We start from the raw sequence: 25,239 nt of genomic DNA on the forward strand, positions 1-25,239 counted from the left end.
ATAATTATGACTGTGAAATCAAATTGTCTTTGAGCTGTCCATTATTCATAGGGCATGTCCCAGGAGTGAAGCAGAGGAAGGTAGTGGTCTAGTTCTCTTGAAACAGGTCAATCAGTGAATATCTTTGAAAAATCCTTATCTGGTCCTATTATGTATATTTACCAAATAAAGAAAAGAAAAAATAGCAATTACAGGACTCCAAGGAGCCTATGAGAGTCACTATCAAATACTTATTTGTAATTCTTTCAGCATATCGGAAGTGAAGTGTTATATAAATACAAGTTGCTATTTCTTGTTTTTCTTTTTTTTTCACACATTCCTCCAATTATATATGTGTCATAGTTTTGCTTTAAATGCAACAAAGCTTGATCAGTTTTGTGGTTATACGGTATAGCTTTTTGAACTATTTTTAATATGCTTTCTTTTTTGAGGCTTTGTTCTTCTCTCTCACAGTTTCTGAAAGCAGAGGAAGGAATTCCCACTTTACTGTATGAATATGTTAGCCACCAATACTAATCAGATAACACTCAGACATGCGCAAAACACAAGAGAGCAATTTTTAGTTCTCCAAAGACTCTTTTCCATTTTCTTTGTTTTGATATCAATATATACAACTCTATAAGGTATTTTCTTATCATCTTATCTTTCCTGAAATTGCTTTTTGGGAAACATTGAATGAAAGATGCAAATATACAAACAAATTGAATTAAATATGAAAGATAGATGATTTGGGCTCTGTTCTTCTGATGTGCTGGGGAGTTAACCAGGCACAGTTCATTAACACTAATGGAAAAACTCATCATTTACTATGTGCATTCCCAGACATTGTAGAGGCCATTTCTCCCACTAATTTGCTACATAACTTGATTATTCACAAATGTACTAAGATCCAGAAAGAATCTATTTTTATCAATCATGCATCTTAAAGATTACTTCTCATTAATTTAAATTTGACTTCCATTGAGAAGAGATTTCCTCTCCAGAAATCAACTTTTTTCTGTAAATACATCTCTGACTTCCCAGACACTCTATTCTTAAGTTTCTAAATAATGAGAATATATACTGGCCGTATTTTTTTTTATACTGGCCGTATTTTAAATGTAACTTACATTCTTACTATATTTTAAGTACGGCTCAAGATTCAGAACAAAATTGTTTTATCAATTTGATTCAGAAATCTCTAAGGAGTAGAGATTCCAAAATATGGCCACCCCTTGTGTGCGGGAAGGTGAGTTATTACTCAGCACCTCTGTCTCTGTGGCCTAAGACTGAGACAGGATTTAAGCAGACCAATAATGTGTATACTGTCTACATACTTTACTAACAGGCTATAGAGTGTGCTACATTCAGTGTAAATACTTCAAAAGACATGGTTGTGCATTTTTCTGGTCTAGTAAATGAGAAGTGCCAAAGCAAAAAAAGGAGAAGGATTTTATTGGAAGTACACTAACTACAGAGAAAAGAGAGGATCCTTGTTTATCGAAGAATTTAGGATTAGGATCAGTCCCTTTTTTAAAAAGGATTTAGAAGTTTATATTATTATTTTAGAGAGAAGACAGGTTTGTTTTTACAGTGACATGAGGTTAAGAATTTGGGTTCTAACATTGATAAACAAGTGGGCATCTCCACTAGCTAACTGTCAGTTTTCCCTAATTAAAAATGTGTTCAGGAACTCAAAAAAAAAAAAAAAAAAAAAAAAAAAAAAAAAGGACTGATGCTCATCACTTCAAACTCCAGAGAAACAGTCAGGTGGCCCTGCAGCAGGCTGCTTCTTGTCTTCTGCATCTCTTTCTCCTGCATTTCAACTTCATCTGACAGATTTCTAGTGGCAAGGAAAGGCCACCTGCCAGGGAGTCTCGATATGTCAGTGACCTTATGGCCTGAAGTAGGGCTCTTAGCAGAGCAGCTCTGCTGTGGGTGAAGTTGGCTGAGGGGCTGGTGTGCTCTGAAACATTAATATGTAATTTTTCAAATCCTACATCACTTTTTGCAACTATAACAGCTTTGTTAAGACATAATTCACATACCATGCAATTCACCCATTAAGGGTAAAATTCATTGTTTTTTGTTTTTGTTTTTGTTTTGTTTTTAGATTTTAATTTATTTATTTGACAGAGCACGAACAGGGGGATTGTCAGGCAGAAGCAAAGGGAGAAGCAATCTCCCCCCTGAGCAGTGAGCCCAACATGAGGCTCCATCCCAGGACCCTAGGATCCTGACCTGAGCCAAAAGCAAACATTTCACTGACTGAGCTATCAAGGGCTTCCTAATTCATTGGTTTTTAGTGAATTCACAGTCACGCAACCATCTCCACTATCAATCTTGGAACAATTTTTGGCCCCTTAAGAAACCTTTATCCATTTGCACTGTCCTAGTGTTCACTCCTCTGTGCAGTGCTATTTAGCTCTTCTTTCTCTTATACTTCCCATCTCCATCTTGTCGCACTTCTCCTGGTTCTCTTCTCCCTGATTACTTCTCTTCTTAGGTTCTCTTTCTTTTCCTTGCAAATAGGAAACACTCCTCTGAGTCTGGTTACTGCTCATTGCCAAGGAAGGAGGGAGGGAGAGTGAGGGGAGAGGTGAGGGTGAAGGGCAAAGGGCTGGAGTAAAAGAGAGAGCCATGAGCCTAAAGGTCTAAGAGCTACTGGAGAGCAACACGAGCAAACGCAGAAAATAAGAACTCAGCTTCCAGCACTTTCTTCTTCTCCTTCTCTTGGCATGTCATTCCTGTGAAGTTCCTCCCTTACAAGCTCACGTGCTGTGACAACACTGCACTGCACTCACCTCCATCCCGTCCTTCTGTCATTCTCCAAAATAATAGCCACAGACAAGCTGCTGATGCAGTTGGGCTGCTGTCATTTACTGTGCACTCACTTGCTCTCTCTCTCTTTCTCTCTCTATCTCTCTCTCACACACACACACCCTGAAGACACAGGGGAGAGAAAGAGACACAAAAGCAGAACACAATGTGTGTGCAAAAACTGACTCATCTAAATGTACTGAGATGACATTTCGAATGTTATGTTTAACTGTAACATTTATTTGTTCTATTACTTGAAGATTAAATTTTGAAACTTGACAGAGGTCTTTCCCACAGGAAACGGAGCCACTGCAGTCTGCAAATCCCTTGGTTGAATATTGAGCAATTGTACTTAACCGTATTAATTTCAAATGATCTCTTCCGACATAGTAAATACTCACTATAAGATATGTCCCTAGCTCTGCAGCTTGATGCCTATCAGGGTCACGCCTCCCTTCACTCTGAGTGTGCAAATCTCCTGAGGCCCGCCCTTGTTCCAGATACAGAGTCTGTTGGCAGTGGTGCCTGTGGGGTGACAGGAGACTCAGTGCCAGGAAAGCGCCCTGGCCTTCTGCTTTTCTTCTCTTTTTCTTTTTCTTTAAAGGGAAAAGAAAAGTATTAGAAAGTATTAGAAAGAGACCACAGGAAAGTATGAAAGAGTAATGAAAATCTCTCTCAGGTTTAAAGAAAATGAAAAGGTCAGGAGAACTGTAGTTGTTGGACACCTTCTGTGTGTTCAGACCCTCACTGGCCTGGGCATTTTCTGGGGTGCACAGAGGGCTTCCAGGATGGCTGTGAAGTCAGTAAAAGTATATGCCACATTTGTGTGTATTTGCACATGTGCACTTGTCAGCCAGGAAATCCATGATGTTCAGCAGATTTTCAAAAGGATTTTGACCCCAAATAAGCTCTGGGATAATATTGATGAAACATTCAGAAAGGCCCTACAGAGTGAAGAGCTCACCTGAGGGAGTGAAGCCTGGAGGAGGGGCACTCGAGCCAGCAAGAAGGCAGGGCCATCCACAGACAGAGCCTATCACCCACAGAGGTGCCTCTGGAAAATTTGGAGTTTATTAACCTAGAAGCGGGAAATGCAACCCTCGGGACAGTGATTCTGACAATGAATAAACCCATCTCTATATGTGGGCACACTTAGATAATGCCTGCACACATGGTACAGAATGGAAAAACAGAAGGAAATAGAGTAAAATGTTGATGGTTTGCAGTAGGATAGAGGAACACTTTTTCTTCTACTAACATCCTATGCTAGGATAGGATGTTATACTATACTTCTAAATTATATATTATAATTTTTTATGATTTTTTAAAAATGCAAACTTCACTATAGAGTGAAAGCTAAAATGAGAACAAATAAAACTCTGCTCAGGTCCTAAGGTAATAAAATTCCCAAGTAATTTTCATGGTCTTAAGAAGATAAGGAAACCTTATCTGAAGCATAGATAGGAAGCATGGGACTGAAATTAAAGTCTATAAAGAATCAGAACACTTATCAGTAATTCTCCGTCAAACTTATAAAATTTAATGAGTCAATAGAGACTTAAGCAATTTTGTAAATCTAACAAAGTGAACATGTAGAGTACTTGAAGTCCCAAAGAAACTTACAAACAAGGAACAGCCACTGCCAGGATGGAGTCATGGGTTAATTTCACATTTGTGTCAAGCATTGCTTTAAAAAAGTGGCCCACCACTGATCTACAAAGAAATCGACCATTTATCAGAGAGAAGCCAAAGTAGACTACTATTGAGAAGAGTTCGCGTTCTAGGTGAAAAAGAAATGTTGTTCTACCTCTGCTACCTTCCCTCCCCCAGAACACGACCATGTTGAAGTCTCCACAAACACCCATCTCCCATCTGTACAGACTCCCAGCACCCTGAAAGCCTGCAGGTACCCAAATGGGCAGGGGTTGTTCCTCAGAAGGCTGGGAAGAAGGAGATGAGACCACTACTGCTGTGCTCCCACATTCTTGACAAGCCCATTTACCCTGAGAAGGACTCTGCTTCCGTTAATTCTCAGTGGATTCCCAGTGACTAGGTGTGAAATCCAGTTCTGTAAAATCACACCGAGAGCAGTCTATGGACCTGAATAGTCTGCGCTCCTGCAAATTGGAGCTCATTTCAGATTTCTCAGATTGCGAAACTAACATATCTAGAGAGCTTGAAATGCCTGCTTATCTAGACAGATGTGCTAACAAAAGTGTACAACTGGAACACTTCTAGTAAGGCTGTTCTTGTGCAGGCAAGTTTTGAAGAGACGGCAATAGACAAGATTAAAAACAAAAGAAAACTTTTTCTTTTCAAATATCATTTACCCTCTGTGCCACACCCTAGTCCCACCTCCTTGCTGGGATCTTCCACCAGCCATAGCAGTGATGGCTTTCCCATCTGAAGAATGCTCTTTAGCACTAAAGCACATCTCCTTGTTCCATTTTAATCTGTTCTGAATTATGTTCCCAGAGACCACACGTGGTGCCCGGTTGTGTCTCGGCATAGCAAGAGGCAGTGAAAAAGGCAGAGAGTCTACTTGCTCAAAGCAGAAGAGAATCAAGGGCCAGGATTGCAGGGGGTGGGAGAAACCTGTTCACACCATGTCCTGCCCATCGTCGTTTCACAAGATGATGTAGGTGACTCAGCGGTTAATTCAGTGATTCGAAAGAATTTGACAGCCAGGCAAGTATACAAGGTGACGTGTGCAGAATAGACAAAACCTTTGGAGATTTTCAGCAACATTAAGTAGTACAAATTATGAAATGAGAGAAACAGCCAGCCCGTGCTCAGGCTGGAACTTGGAGAACGCGTCGTCCTCTCTGCAGCCACAGGTGTCTGCTGGCAGTGCCCCAAACGTTGTCTTCCTGTCCAATTTCTCATTTTGCATGGTTGTCTGTCCTAACCACTTACAAGAGAAGTCCAGAATTCTCTTGTCAGTCCTCTGGTTTAAAATGTTAGAAACAAAGAACATTGTCTCACCCCCTAAATCAGCGACACTGCCTCACCCATCTCTGTTATCACACTCACAAGGTTATATATGTCAGCGTTTTCTTTAGCAACTCCCAGATTTGCTAAGCCTCACCGATTGTTTTTCTGCAATATGTGTCAGAACCACCTTCCCCTTCTGGTCCTGCAGCTCTTTGCAGACCCTCACAGCTGCTGTTCAGATTCTGTCCCCGCTTGCCTCAGGCTGGTCCTATGGGCCAGAGCCCCTAGAATGACTGTCCTGAGCTTTGAGCACCAGCTTTCCCAATTCATAATCTACTGCATCTCTGACCACTAGAAACTCTCTGCCAGGCATTCAAGGTCCCCATATGGTGAACCAGTGTCATCCACAGCCCTCTTCCCTGGCCCACTGGGACTCTTCACCCAATTTTGCGTCTCTGTCTCCAGCCTTGGGACTAACTAAATGAGTCCTTTTTCAAGAACCTGCCCCTGTGCCTTCCCTGGTCCTAATTTAACCCAACAGCAGTGACAGGGAAAACAATTTCATGAAAACAATCCCATCCTAGACTTTATTTATTAATGAAATACTGCATATGATGTGGTATGCACTTATCATAATGTCTTGTTGTAAATGAAATATTAAGTACATATTCCTATTGTTATCATTATATCATTCATTATTAAACATATCCTATCCATAGAAACAATAAACCACAACAAATGCTTCTTTTGCCCTTTAGGTTTTTGTTTGTTTTCTGACCCTTGAGGTATAGGATCTTTGCCATACTTGGGTTACCAAAATGCCTAGTATAGTGCTGCACATACAGTGGTATTCAGTAAATATTTGTGGATGAAATGAAATAACAGCTGCTTTGTCTTCTCCTCCTACCTCCACTGAAACAGGATACTGTTGGGGTGCTCATGTAGCTGTATTAGGTAGGATGTTGTAATTGGCCATGCAACCTGAGTAAAGATGTATGTGGATGTGAAGTATTGAAATTCTCATTTAAAAACATGCTAGGGACAGAGCTTTAAAGTCTTTTTCTGGCAGAAAATCAAGGCTATCTCTTCTCTATTTTCTTCTCCTTTCTCACAGTTTTATAAATTACAGCTTGTCCCAATAAAAAATTATCCAGATGGCCGGCTCTTCACATTACATTTAATTCCATGCAGGGAATGTGCCTTTGTTTCTAAAGAATCCCTTCTTTAGCACATGTTCTATTCTTGTGGCAACTCAGTAAATTTCAGAATGAAATTTAAAAAAACACTAAACAGCCTAAATTCTTAAAGTAGTCTAATTTCCCCACTTGCTCTTCCTACATAATCAACAATGCCAAAGATGTTACATAAATATATTAATATATCAATATCTTTTTGGCAAAGCACCTAGTATGTGCAAGGCATTTTTCCAGATGTTCCAAAATTTCTATTTTCTCTAATACATTCAGAGGAAGATCTAATGCCAGAGGCAGTTTGGCATAGTTAAAAGTCTAAATCTTGGCATCAGGTTTCCTAGGTTTCAGTCCCTTATCTGCAACTTCTAAGCTATGTGGCCTTGAATGACTGAGGCTCTCTGTGCCTCAGTTTGTCTATAAAAAGCATATGTAAGAGGGATACTATGAGGATTGAATGAATTAACATATAAAAAGAGCTTAAATCGAAGTATAGTGCAGAGTGAAAACTATAGATAGAAGTATAACCTATTATGAATATTAGACTAATCAAGTTGTGTTTTGGTGGTTTCTTTCCTTAAATTTTTGAAGACTCTTTACTACCTAAATTTAGTAGAAATAAAAACATCCATTTATATATTTTAGATTAACCTGATCATCTTTTAGAAAAAATTTTATGTGTTGGTTCTCAATAACAAATAATAAAATTACTTGAACAATATTTTAGAACAGTTTATGGTAGCAAAAGTAGTATTAATCATATTTTCTTGGAAGTAGACATTTATTTTTAACAAGGATTACAATGACACCCCAATTTTTAATATCTCAGGATTATTTTATATTTAAAAAAAACTTTTGTAAGCAGTTGCCTTCAAGATTTAATGAAATATTTCTAATTCTAATGTTAGGTCTTACTTCTAATTAGGACGATATTGCTTTACACACACTAAATTATAGTACACATTTGCCTTTGGTGTATTAACTAATTTAGAGGGAAGAAAATTGTCCATCAAATTCTTTAATATGGAGCCTGCCTGTGCATATTTGAACTTACAGATGAGTTTTTATTTGTAGACTGTAGAATGATAAAAGGTCACTTCTTAAATAGAGATCCAAAATGTATGCCTTTGTAGTACTCCAAAAGACTCTTTAATGCATTGCTTACAGGGGAGAGAGAAGCAGCAGGACTTCTGTAAATTCTCTTTTATCTGTTAGTGTTTGGAACTCCTTCACTCAGGTGGCTAAAGGATGCCTTGTTCTCTGACGTGGGCTGGTTTGGTTTTGCTTTTTCCATCACACAGACTGCACTCCTAATCTTAGCTTATAGGTGTGTCAAGTTGATGGTGAATTTATCATCTTGAGAAAGAATATCTCAAAACATTTCAATGCCCTGTTTGACATTGGGTCAATATTAGTATTTAACACAAGGGTTAGATGCTTGTGTGTATGTATATATTGTGAGTGTGTGTGTGTGTGTGTATATATATATATATATACACACACACACACACACATATAGACACCTGGGTGGCTCATCGGTTGAGTGTCTGCCTTCGGCTCAGGGCATGATCCTGAAGACCTGGGATTGAGTCCCACATCGGGTTCCCTGCATGGAGGCTGCTTTTCCCTCTGCCTGTGTCTCTACCTCTCTCTGTGTGTCTCTCATGAATAAATAAATAAAATCTTTAATAAATAAATGAATAAATATATATATATATACACACACAGAGAGAGATACAAACACATCTCCATGTATATCCAAATTACTTTTTATAATTTTCCTTAAATTAAATATATTAAATTTAAAGCCATCCAAAAGATGGGATTATTTCATTATGATTCATAGCCAAAATGTATACCTTTAATTTATGGAGAATTTTTAAAAATTGTCCTTGAGATATTCTACCGATGCCCTTTGGACAACTGTCCTGAAAAATGTTCTCCCTTCTCAGTGAAATTTTGTCTTAAAACAATGCATAGTTATAGAAAGTATAAGTCTTTAAAGTATTTTAAAGACCTTTACAGAAATTAAATTATTTCGAATTAGAAAATGCTAATTGAAAATGCACTTTGACAACTTAAGAAGCTATAAAAAGTAACCTTGAGATGTTCATACCACTTGGCCAAAATATTAAACTTAAAAAGATGAAAACAACTAAAATATAGTAATAAAAATGTTCTTTGTAATAATAGAAGCACAGACCTATTACTGTAATTATTTTGATTGAATTAATGTAGCGTCTTAATGACTTGTACTTAATTTATTGCTTAATGTTAACCATGTAAATAGCATTCTGTTTGAAATTTTTTTTCTGTTTGATATTTTTAAGCTGTAGATTCTATTCGCATCTTCTCCATGCATAGATTATACAAATTACTTTCTTAGTATATTAAGCTGGTTCTCGCATAAAATTGTAAATGCCATTAGTGTGCTGTTTAGTATACATACTGTCACATTCCTTGAGAATAATTTATACCTTGAAAGTTTCTAGTAACCCTCCACTAAAATATTTAGAGAAAAGGGAGTACACACACACATACACACACACCACTTTAACCTTCCTTCTTGATGCATCTTTCCTTCCCTGTATAGTTTAGTGAAAATATTACCTATACCAGAATAGTTCAAATAACACTTTTGTACACTCAACTAAAGGGTATCTCCTAATGAATGCCAAGTAAATGTCATATGTTAGATTTGACTTTTTAGTATTAGAACAGACGTTAATGAAGTGACCAAGTTCATATCTCTAATAAAACAAAAATAAGTGGACATTGCATCTAATTTTTATCTATTTCTGTGCCCACCAGTGGGGTTCCTATTCTTGGCATGTACTCTTGCCTTTACCAGTTTCAAATTTGTGAATTTTTTGAAAACCACACTAGGAACCCAGGAGGCTAGTTGTGATAAGGGCTAAATTCTTCTCCAAGCAGGGGCTGGTTCTCCACTTCTACAGTTGGGCCTTTGTTGTTTCATCTGGGCAGTGGGAAGAGATGCCAGAAAAGCTAGCTTAATGTTTCCCTAAGAACAGAGGCAGCTTGTAGGAGGGAAGATTCAGTATGGGTTAGCCAAATAGGGATCCTGGAAAAAGAAGAGCCAAGATGGGCTGAGTTAGATGACACTGAATAAAGGACTGAAATTCTGTGCTGATTGAGATGGTTGAGTCTCTTCTCTGGGTTTTATGTTTGAAATCCTGCATGGCATCAATTGGAGTGACATCCATATATACATTCAGATAAGTTATATGTATGTAAATTTTATATCTGCGTATCTATTATTTCTTTAGTACCTGATATGCTGCTAAGGTGGTGTGGCACAAGGTAGCCCAGTCTTACTCAGTTTACACTTATATGAGCAATTATGGCCTCTTATTTTAAGAAGCTTAGAGTAGAGAAAGATAGATAGATGACAGATAGATAGATAGATAGATAGATAGATAGATAGATACATGCACAATTAACCGTATAATAAAATACATATTCATAAAAGTTGGAAAATTTGTGTTTAATCTAGAAAGCATTAATTATTATTATATGACCAGAATTTAGGTTTTATGGATAAAGTACAGATGGTTTTGAAAGGTAGCCAGATCAAGGGGGTCCTTGAATGTATGCAAAAGAATTTCAATTTGGGTCTAAGAGCATACATTTATAATAGGTAGAAGGAAGGAAAAAAATGATACCTCTCTTTTTCTGAACTTCATCTACAATGTGAAAATTGGATTCCTATAACTAACAGTAATATGAATTACAGAGGGATTAATTAAGGTTGGAGTAGCCTTCATTGAATTCACATGAGCCAGTTATTATAAAGCACTCTGCATCCAGTGTAACCTTTACGTTGACACAGTGAGTGGAATGTGATTCTTCATGTTACATGTGATGAGACCATGATCAATAGAGGGTGAGAATCTGTGGTAGAAGGAGGATTGAAACTCAGTCTGGTTTTGTCTCTAAAGCCATTTTTGCCCCTGTAGGATTCCTCAAGTGCTTTAGATGAGTGGGATAAATTATTCCCTTAAAAAGAGAAGTAAAGAAAGGAGGAGCCTGTAATAAAGTGTCCTCACATTAAAAGGATCCTTAGGATCCAGAAAGATGAAGCAGACATACTTTTCTCTATTACTCCTACTAAAACCTGAACATTATATATAAAAGAAACATGAAGGCTATGAAGTACAGAGGAGGAGGCAGACCATCTAGAGATCTCTAGACCTGAGTAACAGCACAGTGATAAATTCCCTGTTTTCTTTCTCCTCAGAAATCCTGAATTAGTGGTTGTTTCCATTTTTTCATTTCTTTCAAGTATGTTCATTATTACTTGTTGAAGTTTTTTTTTTATTATGGCTGGTTTACAATTCTTGTGAGCTAATTCTGTCATCTGTGTCATTTTGATGTTGGCATTAGTGTGAAAACATGAAATTATGAACTTATTAGTAAAAGTAGGTGTAAATGGAAATTCAGAATACTTTTACACTATAAAATGTTGGTATATCAGTCACTTTAACTCTAGTAAAAAAAGGTAAAAAGGAAACAGTTAAAAAATAACTATAGCTAGAGTAATCCATTATGGATACACAATATAAAAAGATGTAAATTGTGACATCAACATAAAAAGTAGAAGGGAGAAGTAAAAGAATAGAGTTTTCATATACAATGGAATTTAAGTTATTAATTGCTTCAAATATATAACTATGTTTTATGTAAGCCTTATGGTAATCCCAAAGAAAAAAAAATCTGCAGTAGACATAAACTATAAAGAGAAAGGAATCAAAGTATACCGCTACAAAAGAATCATCAAATCACAAAGGAAGACAGAAAAAAAGGAAGAAAAGAACAAAGAAACAAAACATTCAGAAAGCACTTAATCAAGATGGCATCAATAAGCTTTTGCCTATCAATAATCATTTTAAAAATAAATGGAATAAATTCTCCAGTCAAAAGAAAAAGACTGATTGAATAGATTAAAAAAAAGATCCAACCATGTTGTACTACCTACAAAAGACTCGCTTTAGCTTTAAGAACACACATAGGCTGAAAATGAAAGAATTAGAAGATGTTCCATGAAAATGGTTACCAAAAGATAGCAGGGATGCCTAGATTTATGTCAGATAAAATTATTGTGGGTCAAAAATTGTCATAAGAGGGGTGCTTGGCTGGCTCAGCCAGTAGAGTATGGAACTCTTGATCTCAGGGTTGTGAGCTTGAGCCCCATGTTGGGTGTAGCGATAACTTAAAAAAATAAAATATTTTTAAAAATTATCATAAGAGAAAGGCATTCATTATATAATGAAAAAGGAGTCAATTTATCAAGAGAATATAACAATTATAAATATGTGGCCAACATTGGAGAACCAAAATATATACAGTAAACATTAATAGAAGTGAAGGGAGAATAGGTAGCAATAAAATAGTAGACTTCAGTATCCCACTTTCAGCAATGGATAGAACATCCAGACAAAATTCAATAAGGGCACAGTGAATTTGAACAGTACTGTAGACCAAATAGACCTAACACACATACAGAACATTTTGTCCAAAGAGGATAGAATACACATTCTTTTCAAGCACAGTTTGAACATTCTTCACGATAGATCAAAGGTTAGATAACAAAACAAATCTTAACAAATTTGTTAAGGTTGAAGTCCTGTAAAGTGTCCAACCACAATGGTTGAAACTAGAAATCAGTAACAGGAGGAAAATTTGAAAATTCAGAATTATGTGAATGTTTACACATCCCTCAATAGCTAGCAATTTAAAGAAATCAACAGGGAATATTTTTGAAATAAAAAAAAAACCTTGAAACAAATGAAAATAAAATACAATACATCAAACTTATGAGATGTAGCAAATCCAATTCTAAGAGGAAGGTTGGTATTGATAAATGCCTAATGAAAGAAAAAGAACAATCTCAAACATCCTAACATTACAACTCAAGAAACTAGGGAGGGGGGGGGAGAACACAATAAGACCAAAATTAGCATGAGGAAGGAAGTAATAAAGCTTAGAGTAGAAATAAATGAAATAGACATTAGAAACACAATAAAAAAACCAATGGAACAAAGTTATCTTCTTGAAAAGATTTAAAAAATTAACATACCTTTAGCTAGTCTAAGAAAAAAAAGAAGACTAAGTAAATAAAATTAGAAAAGAGAGAGAAGACATTACAACTGCAACCATGGAAATATAAAGAATCAAGAGAGACCAATATGAACAAGTACATACCAACAAACTGGATAACCTAGAAGATAAATTACTAGAAACAAACAACCTTCTGAGTACAAATCACGAGGAAGTAGAACATCTGAATAGACCATTAATGAGTAAGGAGATTGAATGAGTAATCAAAAACCTCCCAACCAAGGAAAGCCCTGGATCAGATGATTTTACTGGTGAATACTACTAAACATTTAGAGAAAAATTAATTCCAGTCCTTTTCAAACTCTTCCAAAAAAGTGAAGAGAGGGAACAATTCCAAACTCATTTTATGAGGCCAGCAATTTCCTAATACCAAGGGACACTCTAAGAAAATAAATTTATAGGGCAATATCCCTAATGAACATAGATGCAAAAATCCTCAACAAAATACTAGCAGAACAGGATGCCTGGGTGGCTCAGTCAATTAAGCATCTGCCTTTAGTTTGGGTCATGATCCCAGAGTCCTGGGATCAAGTCCCATATTGGATACCCTGCTTAGTGGGAAGCATACTTCTCCCTCTCCCACTCCTCCTGCTTGTGCTCTCTCTTTTTCTATCTCTCTCTGTGTCAAATAAATAAAATCTTTTTTAAAAATACTAGCAGACCAAATTCAACAGCACATCAAAATGATCATACACTCTGATTGAGTGGGATCTATCCCTGGGATGCAAGGATGGTTCAACAAATGCAAATCAATAAATGTGATGCACCACATTAACAGAATGAAGAATAAAAATGTATGATTGTAATATATGCAGAAAAAGCATTTGAGATAATTCAGCATCCTTTCATGATAAAAACTCTTATAAATTAAGTATAGAAAGAATATGGCTCAACATAATAAAGGACATGACAAGTCCGCAGCTAATGTTATACTCAATGACAAAGCTGAAAGCTTTTCCTCTAAGATGAGAACAGGACAAGGAAACACACTCTTGCCACTTGTGTTCAACAGAGTCCTGTAAGGCCTGCCTAGGTAATTAGACAAAAAAACAATTAAAAGGTCATCTAAATCAGAAATGAAGAAGTAAACTTATCTCTATTTGCAGTTGACATGATCTTATATATTGAAAATCCTAAAGATTACATTGAAAACTGTTTCTGTATACTAACAATGAATTATCTGAAAAAGAAATTAAGAAAATCTCATTTATAACAGCAGCAAAAGGAATAAGGTATTTAAGGATAAATTTAATCACAGAGGTGAAAGATATGTACAATGAAAATGATGAAACACTGATTAGAGAAGTTATAAATAAATGGTAAAATATCCCATGTTCATGGATTGGAAGAATTAATATTAGAATATCCATACTGCCCAAAAATATCTACAAATTTGGTGCAATCCCTATAAAAATTCTAATGTCATTTTTCAAAGAATTAGAAAAAACAGTCCTAAAACTCATATGGAACCAAAAAAGACCCTGAGTAGCCAAAGCAGTCTTGAGCAAGAATAACAGAGCTGTAGGCAGTTCACTCTTCCTAACTTCAAATTATACTATAATATAATCAAAACATAATAATCAAAACAGTATACCACTAGCATAAAAGCAGGCACACAGATTAATGGAACAGAATAGATCCCAGAAGTAAATCTACATGGTCAACTGATCTTTGACAGGGGTGCCAAGAGCACATAATGGAGAAATGATAGTCTCTTTAATAAATGGCATTGGGAAAATCGGATATCCACATGCAGAATGAAACTGGACTCTTATACACAAAAACCAACTCAAAATGAATTAAAAACTTAAATGTAAGACCTGAAACTTTAAAACTTCTAGAAGAATACATAGGTAAAGAGTTTCTTGGCATTTGTCTCGGCAATGATCTTTTGGATGTGATACTAATGACACAAGCAACAAAAGCAAAAATAAGCAAATTGGATTACATCAATCCAAATAGCTTCTGTACAGCAAAGGAAACCACACACAAAAAATAAAAAGACAACTTACAGAATAGGAGAAAGTATTTGCAAACCGTACATATACGATAAATCTGAAATATATCCGAAATATATAAAGAATTCATTCAACTTAATCACAGAAACCACAAATAACGTAATTTAAAAATGAACAAAGGACCTGAATAAACATTTCTCCAAAGAAGACACACAGAAGGCTAATGGGCACATGAAGACATGCTCAACCACACTCATCATCAGAGAAACGCAAATTAAAATCAAAAGGAGATATGACCTCACACCAGGAAGGAGGACTATAATAAAAATAAAAAGATAAGTTTTGGTGAGGGTGAGAAGTGGGAATCCTTGTACATGGTTGTGGAAGTGTAAAATGGTGCAGCCACTGTGGAAAACAGTATGGAGTTTCCTCAAACAATTAAAAACAGAACTACTATATTACCCAGCAGTCTCACTTTGGGTTTATATCTAAAGGAATTTAAATCAGAATCTTGAGGAGATACCTGCACTCCCATGTTCATTATAGTATTATTCACAAGAGCCAGGTTATAAAAACAACCTGAGTGTCCATCAGTGGATGAATAGATTGAAAAAATGTGACATATACATACAACAGAAAATTAGTCTTGAAAAAGAAGGAAAATCTGCCATTGACACCATGAATGGACCTGGAGTTCATTATACAAAGTAAAATAAGCATCAGAAATACTGTATTATTAATCACTTTAATGTGGAATCTAAAATAGACTCCTAGAAGCAGAGAGTAGAGTGGCAGATGCTAGAGGTTGGGGCGGGGGAAATGGAGAGGTTGGAGGGTTAAAAGGCACAACCTTTCAGTTATGCAAGATCAATACATTTCTACCATAAAGCACAGTGCCTATAGCTAATAACTGTTACATACACTTAAAATTTTTAAGAGAGTAGACCTTATATTAAATGTTCCTACCACTAAATGTGGTAGGAGGAGAATTTTGGGGGTATTTATGGCCTTGTTGATGGTGATGATTTCATGGGTGTATACTTATCCCAAACTCCTCATATTGTATATATTAGATATGTACAACTTTTTATGTGTCAAAAGAATAATAAATCAGAATAAAATTTTTTAAATAAAAAATTCATGAACATTTAATTTGTGCTAGTCATTATATCATGATCTTGCTTGATTTGTCCATTTGATTTCCACAAAAATCCTTATAAGAACTAAGTCCTTTATAGGTGAAGAAGTGAAAAACAGAGGTTGAATAGCTTGCCCAAGGTTCTGGAGCTAAGAGCTTTAATCCAGTTTCCTCCGATTCTTAAACCCGTGCATTTTGGCACTTTATTCAACCAATTACAATGTTCCATTGATGTAGTAATTCTCTTTCAACTTCCTAACTGCCCATTGTAGCAAGTTCATAATATCTAGCATGACTTCACAGGCTGCATTACCCCCACAGAAATGTGTCTTTAGAACCAAATTCATTTTATCCAGCCTTTTGAATTCTGAGTTCAATAGCTGTAGATTTCTTTAAACTCTACTTATGACACTTCTGTTTTTAATATTTATTCTTTTTTGCTTACTATGTGCATTCAATTATCTAATACATTTAATGACAGTTAAGTGATGATGTCAGCTATTTTATGAGCAAAAACTAGTCAGACTCGGAGAAGATTTATCCATAATTTGTTTTGGGCAAATTTAATGTTATTTTATTTTATTTTATTTTATTTTATTTTATTTTATTTTATTTTATTTTATTATTTTATTTTATGGAGAGGAATGACTTTATTTGAAAACGAGCTGAATTTGAAGAAAACTAGCCCTAAGACCTAAGCATCTTATATCTATACCAGTTGGTTTTTGCCCATTTATGTGTTTGAGAACAATATGATAGAAATTGTGTTACATCTTCAGATATTAAACTATGATGTTTCTTTCTTCCTGCTCTGTATTCCAACATGTATTATTATTTGTACTTGCTCCTTTTTTTTTTTGGCAATGAGAACATTACTTAGTTTTATTTGGTCAACAGGAGTGATGAATATGAGTATTTGTGCTTGCTCTCCTCATAGAAACAAAATCATCAATAATTTAAGTCACGTTAGCTTTTAAAAGTTTCTGTAAAAACTATTATAGGTATTCCATAATTTCAAAAAACTGAACTTTAGTATTTATCATGTCTTTCAGTGTCTTTTGGCCAAAATAAGTATTTTCTTAAGAATAAAAGATGTTAATTTCACATTCTTCTACTCTGCGAGGTTAGACTACCCACGTACAGACTGAAAGGGAGTAGCTTATTTTCATATAGTTAAATGACAGTGAGAACAAACAGTTTTGAGTCTACTGGAAAAGTGTGGGGTGGGGTGTGGTGGAGTGGGGGTGCTGCTCCTCTTATGTGACCATGACCGGTATGATGCCAGGCACCTGCCACAGGATGAGTTCTTATCGCTTCAGAGCCCAAGGCCAAATTGGCAGCATTTATTTTTCTAATTCCTTCCCATTTCCTCTCTGACCCCCTTTCTTTGCCCAGTCTCAGTGGCCTCTCACATGATCTGATGGAGGCAACTATTTAGTGCTTCCCTCTTGCCTGTTGTTTTGGGGAGGCAAACCTCTCAGACCTTCTCATGAATGCTTCCAAATAGGATGCTTCTACCCACTCCAACAAGTAATTCTTCATATTTTGAAGATAGATGAAGAGACTTAGAATTTAATCTCCTAGCTGAGATGATTCTTCTGTGTTGTCTTTTGTAGGTTATAGCAGGACAAGAGTATATATTGTTGGCTAGTAAAATAAATGAGACTAAAATCTAAAACACGGTAGGCCTCATCGGGGCTGAGTTAGTTACATTAGAGAAGAACTCCTTAAAGTCTCACTCTGTCTCTAATTTGTGGGCTACATGAGGCCATATTCCTAGAGCAGGGCTTCTCCTGGGAGCTACTGTCTGTTTCTGGCAATTTCACTTTTCAGGATCAGGAGAAAGGTTGTCAACGACTTGACACTCTTCCTGAAATACTGCTGACCTCTGTGTTGTTTTCATTTGTTTTGGAATATAGCACTGGGGCCGGGGGGGGGGGGTGCTATTTCATCTTTGCTGTTTTGCTGAAATTTGTCACACTTCCCAACATTTTCATGTCATGTCACAGAGAGAAAATGATAATCAGTACTTGGGAACAAGAGGAGATTTAGAGCCTGGAGGAGACTGCTCGTGGCTGGGAGGACTGAGCTGGGACTCTGGCTCCACAGGCCCCTCCCAGCTGCCCTGAGAGTGTAGCTGTATACCGGTTGGGAAGCTACCCTTATGTTACTTGTGACAACTCAGTTATAATCTATGGGCCAAACTGCCCACTGGCCAGGACTTGAGAGAGCATGGCCCATTATTTTCACCAAACAGGGTAGTCAAAGAGAAGCAGGAACCAAATTTGCAACTTGGGTATGAGAAAATGAACACAGTGTTGATACAGATGATAATATAGTAGAATGAGAAGAACCAGAGTCCAGGGGGTCTGGTAATCAGTAGTCCTCATCTAGACTTAGAAGTGGGGCCAGATAGGAGAATCCATGATGTAGGTAGGGATCCCAATTAGAGAGCAAAGCACAGTAATAGAAAGTAATTCAGGGTGAGAAGCACATGAAGGACTGGCCAGGTGGTATCTGCAAAGTGGCCCCTCACTCCTAGGCAGAAATCCTGGGAGGGGGCCAGGAAGAAAATGGGAACATAGGGCTTCTGTCCCCCAAATTCTCACTGTAGCAGTAGAGGAGGCACTTGGGAACAAGGACTAAGGCATATGCTTTTATAGGAAACCCGGAGCCCACTAGCCGGCCTAGACTCCTGAACAAGGCATGAGCACAGGTATCAGCAGTGGGCACTGCTTCAGGTCTGGACCTTTGAATGACCTTTGAACCCTAGAATGAATGACTGGGTTTAGCAAATACCTTTGGCCTCAGATCAGGATTAATCCTGGGAATGTAGGGGAAGCTCACCAACCTGTGCACAGAAGGAAGGAGGAGAATCCAAAGGCCGAGGGCACGAGGCCAGACACAAAAAGCAGGGATTCAGTGTTAGCTGCCGGGCAGTGCTATGTCCATCCCTACCCTGCCACAGCTCGAAGGCAGAGCAACAGTCAGGAATACTGCTCTTAGAAGAAGTGCAGGACGTTTTTCTAAAGAAAAAATACATACACTGATAAAATTTACTTTTACTTTGCCGCTTATCCTCAGATGTTAACATTATGCTTACGTATCCTAAAAAGCAAAGCTAGTATGTTTAATTGCCATCATCTTTATGTTTCTTTTTGTTTATGAAGAGGATTGCTGGGACCTCAGTTTTAGATCTGTCGGAAAACTTGTCTGCAACTGCCTGGTACCTTTTTGCTTTGTTTAGTGTTTACACTCTGTTCATGTGCCTTGCTATTGGTGAACTTAGGGCTGACATTTGTTACCAATTATTCGATCAAACCATATGAAATTCAGATATTTGACTATCATTGTCTTTTAGGAACTGCACTTTCATATGGGTCAGCTGATTAGTTCCTGCTGTCTCTACCTTCTTTTCCTGCCAACAGCAAACACACTCTTAATTAAGGAGGGCTGGGGAAATCATCTGCTCAGTCACAGGAACTGTGTCTTCCACTCAACACTGGTGCTTAGTGCTTCTCCCTCAGCCCACAGTGTCTACACTCCTATCTTGGCCATAATGAGCTAAAATTTGAATGTACTACTTTCCTATCAGTCAGAAACTGAAATTTTACCTTGACCTACAGAGCTTTAAGCCATAGAAATTTCAGCTTATGTCAACAGTTTTCTAAAGAGACTGTATCTTCAGGACCTCCTTTCTCCAATATTTAGCTAAACCAAAAGTAAGTTTTAGAAGTTTTAGCACACCTAGGGCAACCAATTCAGTGGGGTTTTTTTCCTATGTATTTAGATTTATATGTACTTATGAATATGCATGCTGTTACACACACACACACACACACACACATATGCACATGAGTGAGGGTCTGCATTTGCAGAAAGGCAGGCCAAAGTTTGGAATGCCATCTCTTTAACATGACTATGTTCTATGTGCCAAGAACACAAGTAAGCACAGGTTTGTAATACAGAAATTTGTTCACAGCACAACAGCAGATTGGAAAGGGTACAGACTCTTATATCTGAGATGCTAACATCCCCACTTCTTTTGTACTCGTGTCTCCCATCATTATCTTCTTTTGAGTTATTCACCAAAATACGCAACATATGTTTCTGTCATTTAATATATTCTTCTGCGGGTGATCCCTGCTCCACCCCCCAGCCGCCCCAGTGGCTCAGTGGTTTAGCGCCTGCCTTTGGCCGAGGGCGCGATCCTGGAGTCCCGGGATCGGGTCCCATATAGGGCTCCTGGCATGGAGCCTGCTTCCTCCCTCTGCCTGTGTCTCTGCCTCTCTCTCTCTCTCTCTCTCTCTCTCTCTTTCTCTGTGTGTGTGTCTATCATGAATAGATAATAAATAAATAAATCTTTAAAAAATAATAATATGTTCTTCTGCACTTCACACTTCATTCTAATCTGTATAACCTGGAGATGTGTCCTCACAGAGCTTGCCTGGTGGAATCTGGAGGTGCCCTATTCTAGTGAGCTCGGGGTGTTCCATTCCTCACTACTGGAGACAGAGGGGCTAGAAATGGAATTAGGAAGGAACAAGCAGGCCATTAAATGACTAGAGGGACTGATGGTTGAATGGTTGAGGGAAACCAAATTTCTCTCAACTGAAGCAAGTACAGAATGAGAGGGTCTGTGGCGGCTGTCTGTGGTGCTGGACAAATAAGCCTTAGGAAGAGAGCATAAGTGCCACACAACACAAATCATGTTGGAATTAAGAAAATTCGTGACTATAACGCGTCATTTCAAAGTCTCAAATTGAGAGTATGTGTTAGATGGAGAGCAAAACTTCTGTGTAATAATATCTTAATGAAAACTCAGTTGTGCTTGAAATAAACATTTCCCAGTTTCCCTTAGGATAGCCTCATGCCTTTCAACTTTTATCTGCAGAAAGTTCTTCCTAAAATTTCCTTTAGATCTAGTATGCAGCAGCTTAAACAGATCACTCCTGCTGTGTTGTTACTGGAAACAGTACTTTATCACATCTTTGCTTCTCACACAGAACTCTAGCATATGCTGACGTATTTCCCCTAGCCATTAGTCACAGTAAACAAAGTATTGCTCTACCCTGTAAACACCTGCCTAGGCTTCTCTTTGCACCAGGAATTATGCCACACTTCTCTCATGTTTCTTCTTTTGATGATGCTAAAATCCTTGTCCCCTTTCTGCCCACCTGATTGATTGGTGCTATTAATTAAGCGATCTATTTTGAGGCTTTTCAAAAATGTGGCAAGCAACTTTTCCAAAGTTGTGTGACTGTTTGTGACTGTTTTCTTACTGCACAAAAATATATAAATACCATCTTTGGGTATTTAGTAATAAATACCAGAAATAATATACATAGAAAACTTTGAGTTTTAATGGACCTATAGTACACACTCAGTAGAGACAGCTTTTTGTTCTTATTATAAATTATATTTATTTATAAATAAGTTAGCTTCTTCACTAGGTTTATATTCTCTAAAATTCCTATGATGTAGCAGATACTCAGTTAATGGATTATTGAATCAACAACTGAATAAGTTAATAAATCAATGCCAAATATTACGAATTATAGAACATGCATGTAAAGAGGACCCTCTTTTCTGTAGCAAATGCTGCTGATCATCCCTCTTGCAGTTCATATTCACTCTGGCTTGTTGGGTCAGGCTGGTGTCATCCAGAAGATCAACCCTAGATGTAGGTTGGTACTAAAGGCCTTCTGAAGTTTGACTCTTATAGGCTCTCCTTGGAAAACTCCAACAACTTTAAAATAAAGGAAAAACCACATTGGTCCCTGATTTTATCATGACATTAAAAGAACAACAAAAAAAAACATTCATGCATCCAAAAAGAATTTATTTTGCATCATATGTCAGCAAGTGTACAATAAATTGGAAGTAAATTTCTTAAAAAGACCCAATTACCAAGATATTGATGTATTTGACTGTGTGCTTCCCTTGATGGAGAGGATGATAGAACTACTATATTGGAGTGTGTGTGTGAGAGAGAGGGGGGGAGATTTATCATGGTTCCAACAAACCTTAGGGTTGGATCTGATTTTCCCATTTTACTGGAGAGAAACCAAAGCTTGAGCGTGAAACACCTTCCATGAGGTTGCGTGCAGGTGACCTGTCACACCTGTCCCTTCCCTCATAGAGGCTCCCTCACTCCTAAGCAGCAGCAGAAGCTTGGAGCTTTTTTGGAGACAGGAATGTTGGCACAGAAGCCTGGCAGAGACTACCAAGCAGTCCGTAGAAAGGATCAGATCACATGTCCTGGCAAATCCTTGCCAATTAGGCTCTAGACAACATCCAGGATTAGGGATTCAGGCTTTACTGTGGTCTCTCCTTTTTCATCTTAGGTGTTCCTTCACATTCAAACACAATACTTCCTAGCAAGTTTCAGGAGGATTAAGCAGAAATACAGACACAGTTTTTCTGTATACATGAATGTTAAATAAAAGCATAATATTCTCTGATACTGGTGAATATTTTTAGTGACCTGTAGTATTTTGTGATGTTGGTAGTCAAGTCAGGGCATAAATATCAGAAGATACAAACTTTGAATCAAGTGTTTATATAACATTTCCATTGGTCTACCAGAAGCACATTATGTTATTCTTAGATTTTTAAGTTTCCAAAATTGTATAAACTGTATGTGCTGATAACTCTACCTGTCATACTCTGCTGATCAGTGCTATAGACTGGAACATGAGATTTCTTCAAGGGGCAATAGGAAAAGAAACTTATTAGGGTGTGTTCAGTGAAAGAATAAGGTCTCCATCCAGTTCTTAAAATTTGGATGTAAGTCTGTTCCAGTGACAGTGGATTCCTGATTTATCACTCTAAACTGACAACTGTGCACCCATTTTTATACAAACCAGTGCTTTTGGCTGCCCGTATTCAGACATGAACTTGAAAAAGGAGGCAACTCTTCATGACCGTCTGAGAGAACAAACACAGGCACATTTGGAATCTGACTCTTCACATTCAAAATCAAAGAACCTCTGCAGTTTGAGCTTCAATGGAAAACATGAAAAGGTGAATAGTCAGCCCAGGTAAGGAATTTTTTGAAAATGTAAACCAGAAAGTAAACCATGTAGAATGGTAAAAGAACAAAATTTTTAATAATAAAAAAATAGTTCCTTATATTTATTTGAAATAATTATGTTTGGCTTTGGATATTATTATGTTCACTGGCTCATAGAATTCATCGAAAGCTTAATGTTCATGTAAAAAGACATTTTCTATGTCTTCGTTCTCAAAAATTGGAATTCACCTCTTTCTAAATCTACATATTACATGGAAGCAGTAAGAAAGCACATCTCATCTATATAATTCCGTAAGTTCTCTTTTGCCTTGAAAACCTCTTTATTCTTTGGGATAGTTTCAGAGATGGGCTGTCTTTAGGACGTGGCCGAGTATTTGCATCCATGCAGTCCTACCAGGATTTCCTGTCCTGCCTGTTGTCTGTCTTGTCCTTGTTAATCCAGATACGTCCACTTCAGATAGGATTTCTTCTTTCTTGAAACAGTTTCCATGTTGATTCATTGGTAACACATTATCCTTTTGTTCTTAAATGGGAATTTAAGCTTAAAGCATCGATTTCCAATTTTTCATTTACATGTTACCGTTTTCTAGGGAGCTGCAAATGCAACCTTATAAATTCAGATGTTTTAACCTATGCCAGGAATTACAAACACAGAAAAATCTGACACTCAGTAATTGGAGACCAGACAGAGAAGGAGCCAAGAAGGGCTGGGCAGAGAAGTGGGGAGCGAGTGTTTTTCAGATCCAGCTGCAAGCAGAAGGCACTCCTGCTCAAGCCCTTGAAAACCAGTAGACCCTCCTTGTGTGAGCTTTGAGGGAGCGGAGCGGCTACTTGATGGGCTGCTGCTTCTCCCCCATCTCCAGAGCCTTGCTTTTTCCATTCAGCCCATGTGAAAGGAAGAGGTGAGCTCCTCTCATCATGCAGGAGCCCGAATTCCAGGGGAATGATTCCATGCTCATTTATGCCTTCAATCTCAGCAGGGCTGCTACTTCCCTCCCAGGGGAAGACCTGTCCATTGGGAGAGTTTGGTGCAAAGTGTATGTTTTGTCCTTTTTCAAGCAAATGTTGGTATAGTGTATTTAGATACCATTTCATTCTTGTTGAACAGCTAATTTTGGTTTTAATCTCTCTGCATACCACTGTGCAGATTATCTCTCCTTTCCTGCACAATTTATTTCCTATGGATCCACATGCCTATTTTCGTAGCTGTATCTCGCATTTTTATTATTCGTTAGACACCCACTTCTCTTGTTGAAACTTCACAGGGTCTGGTTGTTCTTTACTGCTTTTTCCCCCCCGCCCACACTGTTTACAACTGTAAGTAGTTGAGAGCTCCCGCATCCTTTCCATGTGCCAGTGGAGGGAGAATATTTTCCTTTGCTTTTTTTAAAACTGTTTTCCGAGGAAGGGTGTTTATTTATCCCAGAATTATGGAGACTAGTACATCCTGTTGGCCATATTTTTTTGTTCTGTTATCTTTTTATTCTCCAAATAAAAACTTAGTCAGTTTCTCTTGTAAACATTTTAGGCATTCAACCTCAATGTCAAAAATTGGAGAGACAAAACAGACATTTGAACTGCTTTAAAAAAAAAAAAAAACAGTTAAACTGCCATATTCTCTGAGGCTAGCTAAGCCTTTCCTTTTAGCAAACATGGATTCATGGCCTCCCCTCTCTTGAACTCCTCTTAGGAACTTACTATTTTCAGTATATTATTATGTGCTTCACCATTTTGAAGGGGATTTGCACTGAACTAGATCAGATAAGCATAATTGCTATAGGTAGAAAGAAGTAGAGAGTGTTAGTTGACAACCAAGCAGAAAAATCATACATGATCCTATCCTGTAGGATTCTATTCACGTATGCCCAGTGCTGTGTAAGTAGCTGAGTGAGGGGAGGGGAGTCATACTGTGCATAATTGAATTCTTAAACTTTCTTTTGTTTTCCAGTCTCAAGACCAAAGCCTTCCTTTTACTCCAGTCCCAGTCTACTATTTTTTCATTTAACCAACCATCATGACAATGTTTGTATAGTGTTGGCTGCAGTG

General features: G+C 37.4%; 1 protein-coding gene across 15 annotated transcripts in view; it reads left to right on the forward strand.

Annotated features, from left to right (window-relative positions):
- The window catches only part of L3MBTL4 (L3MBTL histone methyl-lysine binding protein 4), a 492,268-nt gene that overhangs the window by 345,024 nt on the left and 122,005 nt on the right, over positions 1–25,239 (forward strand). For all 15 annotated transcript variants that reach the window (XM_072828786.1, XM_072828800.1, XM_072828792.1 and 12 more), the window contains one exon: positions 23,027–23,200. In XM_072828786.1, coding sequence (XP_072684887.1) covers positions 23,027–23,200 — 174 coding nt within the window. The remainder of the gene's footprint in view (positions 1–23,026; positions 23,201–25,239) is intronic.

Source organism: Canis lupus, chromosome 6, assembly GCF_048164855.1.
Source record: "Canis lupus baileyi chromosome 6, mCanLup2.hap1, whole genome shotgun sequence".
NCBI lineage: Eukaryota > Metazoa > Chordata > Mammalia > Carnivora > Canidae > Canis > Canis lupus.